At 49.6% G+C, this 5,959-nt stretch overlaps 1 protein-coding gene across 1 annotated transcript in view; it reads right to left on the minus strand.

Annotated features, from left to right (window-relative positions):
• Nucleotides 1–3,522: 3,522 nt before the first annotated feature.
• LOC107300204 (H-2 class II histocompatibility antigen, E-S beta chain-like) overlaps nt 3,523–5,959 on the minus strand; it is a gene marked incomplete at its 3' end in the record, with an annotated part of 11,083 nt that continues 8,646 nt past the window's right edge. Inside the window, exons 2-4 of the mRNA XM_015829542.1 lie at nt 5,284–5,556; nt 3,800–4,081; nt 3,523–3,641 (exon numbers count right to left, since the gene is read on the minus strand). Of these exons, the coding sequence (XP_015685028.1) occupies nt 3,523–3,641; nt 3,800–4,081; nt 5,284–5,556 (674 nt within the window). The remainder of the gene's footprint in view (nt 3,642–3,799; nt 4,082–5,283; nt 5,557–5,959) is intronic.

The following is a 5,959-nucleotide window of genomic DNA, read 5'->3' on the forward strand; positions in this document are numbered from 1 at the left end:
AAATAAATAAACAAACAAACAAACAAATATTATATTTTTAAACTATTGGTTTTCCTCCTTTTTCTCAGCACACATGTCAACCAATATTTGACTTAAGCAACTCTTCAAGACAGGAGATATATGAGTCATTTCCTGGGCTTTATAGTGGTGTAAGCTTGGCAGGTATCTTCAAAGATAATTAGTGAGGTCTGAACCTCATCTCTTTCATGGTTCTTTATGAATTGGTATTTCCTTTCCCCCGGGTTATGGGTTCTACTGGAGAGAAGAGAGTAAGTGAAGATGACATGGTATTGCAACTCTCTCACCGGTTTTGGTGTTCCTTCTCTTTCTCCTGAGGTGTTCTTTCTCAGCAATCTCCCTTCATTTCAGCTTCAGATCAAGTTCCATCTTCTTCATGGCTTCCTCTCTCACAGCCTCCAGTTACAGCTTCTCTGGGCCGAAGTGCTGAACAGACTCTGACTTCTGGTGAGGAATTTCCAGTAGCAGACATTTATTTATAGCCTGTAACTTCATGACAGGTTTGGCATATAGGTATTCAAGTGAATTGGACTGAAGAGGATTGAAGATCAAATTCATCCTGGTCTGGTTTGGGAAGTCAGTAGCTCAAACAAGCTGAGGCAGGTACAAGAAGGGCATGGGTCAACTCCTGGATTGAAATGAAAATCAACTTTACTAAAGATGTCAAAAGAAAATACTGTAAGAATAGAATAGAATAGAATAGAATAGGATAGGATAGGATAGGATAGGATAGGATAGGATAGGATAGGATAGAATTGGAAGGGACCTTGGAGGTCTTCTAGTCCAGCCTCTTGCTCGAGCAGGAGAACCTATACCATTTCAGACAAGCGACTGTCTAGTCTCCTCTTAAAAACCTCCAGTGATGGAGTGCCCACAATTTCTGGAGGCAGGCTGTTCCACTGGCTAATTGTCCTCACTGTCCGGAAGTTTATCCTTAGTTCCATGTTGCTTTTCTCTTTGATCAGTTTCTAACCGTTGTTTCTTGCCTGCCCTCTGGTGCTTTGGAGAATAATTTGACCTCACCCCCTCTTCCTTGTGGCAGTCTCTCAAATACTGGAATGCTGCTATCATGTCTCCCCTATTTCTTCTTCTTTTTAGACTGGCCAGACCCAAGAAAGGAAGACTGGTTGAAAATCATGCGGGGGCGGGGCCCCAAAAGAAGTGCGCACTCCACTGCGGAGCTGGCATGAAACACTCCCCCCCCTGAAGCTTCAGCCCCACCCCACCCCACACTCAAAAGATCCCCCCTGCCACTTGCCCAGCTTCTCGCTCTGCTCCGAACTATCTCCTCTATCGGGCGAAGTCAAGGGAGACTCTGCCCGGAGACTGATGACGCTACAGAAGAGAGGGTTTTCATTGGTACGTCCGCTTTTCTGAGCCCTCCCAATTACGAAGTCCCAGAAAAATGCCCCCTCCCCCCATCCTCCTTACCGGGGTTTTCGCTTCCAGAGAACTGGCCCAGCGCCCCCCCAGAAGCAGGGAGACCCCGGCAGAGCCCAGAGACGCCCCTAGCCCCAGAGGCGGAATCGGGGGGAGGGGTCTGGAGTGGGGGCGGAGGAGGCATTTTCCTCCGACTTCAGAACTGGAAATGCCCTGAAGGAGAAGAACCAATGAGAAGTCTCCCTCCTGCAGCGTCATCGGTCTCCGGGCAGAGTCCTTTGTGACTTCACCCACCGGCAGACCAAGCGAAGACGATCTAGCGCTGCAGGGAGGCAAGTCTCCCTTCCATCCCCCGGGAGGCCGCCCTGCTCTCGCCCTTCCCCCAGAGCCCTGGCACCTTTTGGAGGGGGGAGATGGACGTGGGGGGGGAGATAGTGTGGAGGAGGGGGGAGCCGAGGGGATCAGGGCCCCGAAGAGGGAGGGAGGGAGGGGGGCGCTGGGTGCGAATGGGGCAGGGGCCTCCCTGGCTTGTGAGGGGCTCAAACCGGCTCCGATCCTGGAGAAAGAGGCCCCGGATGAAGCCAGGAGAACCTCCAGCTCCAGCAGCTTCCCAGCCACGGAAGAGGCTCTCCAGGGGAAGCAGGAATAGGGGGTCTCCCAGGGGTCCCCTCCACCTGGCAGGGCTTGGAGAGATTGAGGAGGAGGGAGGCGTCCTGCCCCTTCCCCTCCCTGGGATCTGCCCACCCTGCTCCTGGACCGCTTCTGGCTTTAAAGCTAAACTAGTCTGGATGGTCAATCCGGAGGTAGAGGAGGCCTCAATACGGGGAGGGGGAGGGGAGGAGGACTCCCTGGGGGGGCAGGAAAGAGGAGGAGGAAGAGGAAAGAAGGAAGGATGAATTCCAGGATTTTTCCTACAATATAATTTTTATTCTTTTATAGCAAAGTGAAGGGAAATGATTCATAGGAAGACTAATGGGGATGAAGCTGCTGTGGATTCAAAGGGGGGAGAGATTTGGGGTTCTGGACTGACAGACAGGCCCAGAGTCCCTGGGGTCAGTCTAGATGGTCTCCATCCCTCCCTCACAATAAAGGGAGGCCTGAAAGGAAAGGTGGGGGGGAAAATCTCAGCAGGAGAAGCTCCAGGCTGCCGTTCTCCTCCTCTCCCGGATCTAAAATCTTGAGCCTCCATTTTTCAGAGGTTGTGAAAAAGCCACAAATTCATCAGCCACTAAAAAAAAAAAAATCCTTTCCCATCAGGAAGCAGGAAGGATTAATTCATGAGTGCTGTAGAAAAAAAGAGATGGGGAGAAAATTAGAAAATGAGAATACAAAGTGAAACCTTCAGTGTAAATAACATTATTCCTCTTTTTCAGCCCCCCCCCCCAGACAGGCCTACATTGCAGGGGGGTGGTTGATAGGCAGGAGCAGAATGAGGGAGAATCCCCCCAGGGATTTTCAGGGAGGAAAAGGATGCAAAGGACCAGGGATTCATCTCCCGGGACTTATGGAATGTTCCCCAAATGATTTAATTAGGGGGTTAATGAGGGATGGCAGCAAAGTTTAATGAGGGATGGCAGCAAAGCCGGGTGTCACTTGGCCAGAAATTGTGACAAATGTCACAAGGAGACTTCACTTCCTTTTTGCAATTTCCCAAAACCTGGAAACATCTTGGGCCACATGTTAATGTTTGTGTGTGTGTTTGTTTTTGATTGCAATGTATTTTCAGGTCTCTGTAAAGAAAAGCTGCCCAAAATTACAAAAATTTGTGTTATCCACAGCTAGGAGGTTTTGTTCAGGCACATTTATTTTTAAAGGAACAATTAAGGAATGTTAAAGAAACATCTATAACTTGAGGAGAAACTCACCTGCAGGAGGCTGGATGGGAGTGGCTGGAAGGAGAAAAAGAGCCAATCAGAACCCTTCAGGGCTGGAGGACTCAGGGGGTCCCCCTCCCCATCAATAGCCCATAATAGGTTGCAGGATGCTCACTTATACAGTTGACTCTCAAAGAACAGAATTTCCCAAGCAAATTTCCCAGGGGAGCCTCCTTGCCATCTGCTAAGCTTGCTGAGAGGCCTCCCCTGGATGGTCCCCTCCCCACAACCTCTCATCCAGCCCCCCAGACTCACCTTTCTTGCTCTTCAGGTAGAGGGAGAGCCCCATGGCAAAGAAGATCACCCCGATCACGGCTGCCACAATCCCCGTCCAGAGTTTGCTCCTGGCAGAATTGGAGGATCGGGGCTCTGGGGAAGGAGAAGGAGCCTCCCCTGAGTAGGAGGATCAGGGACAGCTTCCCCCCCCCCAGGAGGGTCCATCCCAGCTCCCCCCACAGGGAGGGTCCCTCACCGCTTCTCAGGGCAGGATGGGGTCCCCAGACCAGTAGGGGAGGGAGGGGGCTCACCCCATTGGACGGTGATGGGGGCCTCCAGGCTGGCATGCTCCAACTGGCAGGCGTAGACGTCCCCCCACTGGGGCTGGGTCTCCAGCATCACCTGGAGCTGGTAGGTCCAGTCTCCGTTCTGGAGCTCCTCCCCGAAGGCCACGCCCTCCTCCTCCGGCCGCCCGTTCTTCAGCCACCGGACCTCGATCTCCACGGGGTAGAAGCCCCTGGCGGTGCAGAGGAGGATGGTGTGGGGGGAAGCAGGATCCAGCTTGGTGGAGGAGATGGAGATGGTGGGCTTAGCTGGAGGGGAGGAGGGGGAGGAGGGACACGGGGGGGGGGGAGACACAGGAGGGGCCAGAACGGGAGTCCAAGTTGGTTAGTTCAGGCCAAGATCCCTTTTCACTCCTGAAAATATTATTTGTTTTAAGTCATTTCCAAAGCAAATTGCAGCAAGAAATTAAAAGGGATCCTGAAAAAAGGAAAAATGTAAATCCTTCCTGGTTGGGATCAGTTTCCATCATCAAATTGCACAAATTCAACAGGAATAAATGCTGGAAAAGCCCCGAGACAGAAGGAATTTCCTGCCAGATGTGTGGGAGACGGAAAGAGATGCAGAAGATGGGGAAGATACACAGAGCATGTTTCAGATAACTGTAGGGATCTAATTCAAAATAAAATCACAATTTTAAAAATTAGTGTAATACCAGAAGATATATTTATTTATTAAATTTATTTGCCACCATCTCATCATAAAATGACTCTAGGCAGCTTACAGCATTAAAGCATTAAAATCCTAACAGATAAATATTTCTATAGCAATAAAAATGGAATTCCCAATCAAGATAAAATTATAGTTAAAAGAGGGGGAGGAACAGGATGTGTGAGGGGGGAGGGGGGATTGCCCCTTAATTCAACAACTACCTCCAGTGTGAGGCTCCCCATTGGGATCCCCTTGATTTTGAGCCAGATTTCGCCTAATCTGTATTTGAACTTTTGGCTTTTTCCTGCCGAAGTGTAAAACTTTGCTTTTCTCCACATTAAATTTCATTTTCTTGGACAGGGTCCCTTGTTCAAGTCTGTCCAGATCTTTTTGGATCCTGTTTTTTCTGGGTAGGGGAAACTTTGGACCGTGGAAAGAGAAGGAAGCTCATAGGACTGATGGGAAGGAGAGGAATATATTCCTTCCCTTTTGCATGTTGAATTGTCATCATTGAAGAATTTCAAACTTTTTAAGAGTACTTTATTTTTTAACCTTATTTTTTATACATTTTTATTTAGTGGTGATGTTATATCCTATGCCATCCAGATCCCTGCTTTGAGGGAGGTGAAAGGATTAGGAGTATCCATAAATAGCAATAAATACCAATGAGTAAATTTTGTAGATCGGAGAGCACAGAATAAATAAGGGGAAAATCTTTATCCGGGAGAGTCCTAATGAATGAAATGAAAGGGGGGGTCCCTGCATTTGCCCCCCCCCATGGAACGCCTCCTCCTGCACTCACCTCTCCGGCCAATCACGGGGCTGCCCTGGAAAGCCTCGTAGTTGTTTTGGCAGAAGCGATTCACTTTGGCCTTCCGGTACTGTAGCTTGTGCTTATCCCTGTTCCAAGCCTGGGCAGTCACCTTCCCCAACGCCGTGACGGCCTCGAACTCCCCGCGGTCGCTGTCGAAGCGGAGATACTCCTGCCGGTCGTAGATGTAGCGCTGCAGGTATCGCACCTGCCACGTCCCGTTGAGGAAACGGCACTCGCACTTCCCCTGGTACAGGAAATGGACTGTGGGGGGGAGGGGGAGGAGGAGGAGGAGGAAAGGCGTCAGGAGGGACTCCAGGTCCCATAGCTCCCTGTGGAGATTAACCAAAGCTACCTCATGTTTAATTAGTATTTTGACTTTGTGTATTGTATAAGTACGTGCAGACTGCCTTGGCAGTTGGAACACGTACGAAGTACAAATAAATGTTATCTGTGTCTGTGTCTAGTAAATAGCTAACCAGAAGGTTGTTATTTCCTCCTTGAGAGTGAGGTCTTTGTGTAAAATTTCAATAAAAGAGAGCTTACGATGATACTCGAGGTTCTCACTTTTGCAGACAGCCCTGTGTCTTGTGTTTCATGGGAACCGGATCACTACAAGTGGTGACCCCGACGTGATCGCTCTGAAAGCGGTACGTCCCTGGACTCT

Source organism: Protobothrops mucrosquamatus, unplaced genomic scaffold (assembly GCF_001527695.2).
Source record: "Protobothrops mucrosquamatus isolate PMUCROS unplaced genomic scaffold, P.Mucros_1.0 scaffold6361, whole genome shotgun sequence".
Lineage (NCBI taxonomy): Eukaryota > Metazoa > Chordata > Lepidosauria > Squamata > Viperidae > Protobothrops > Protobothrops mucrosquamatus.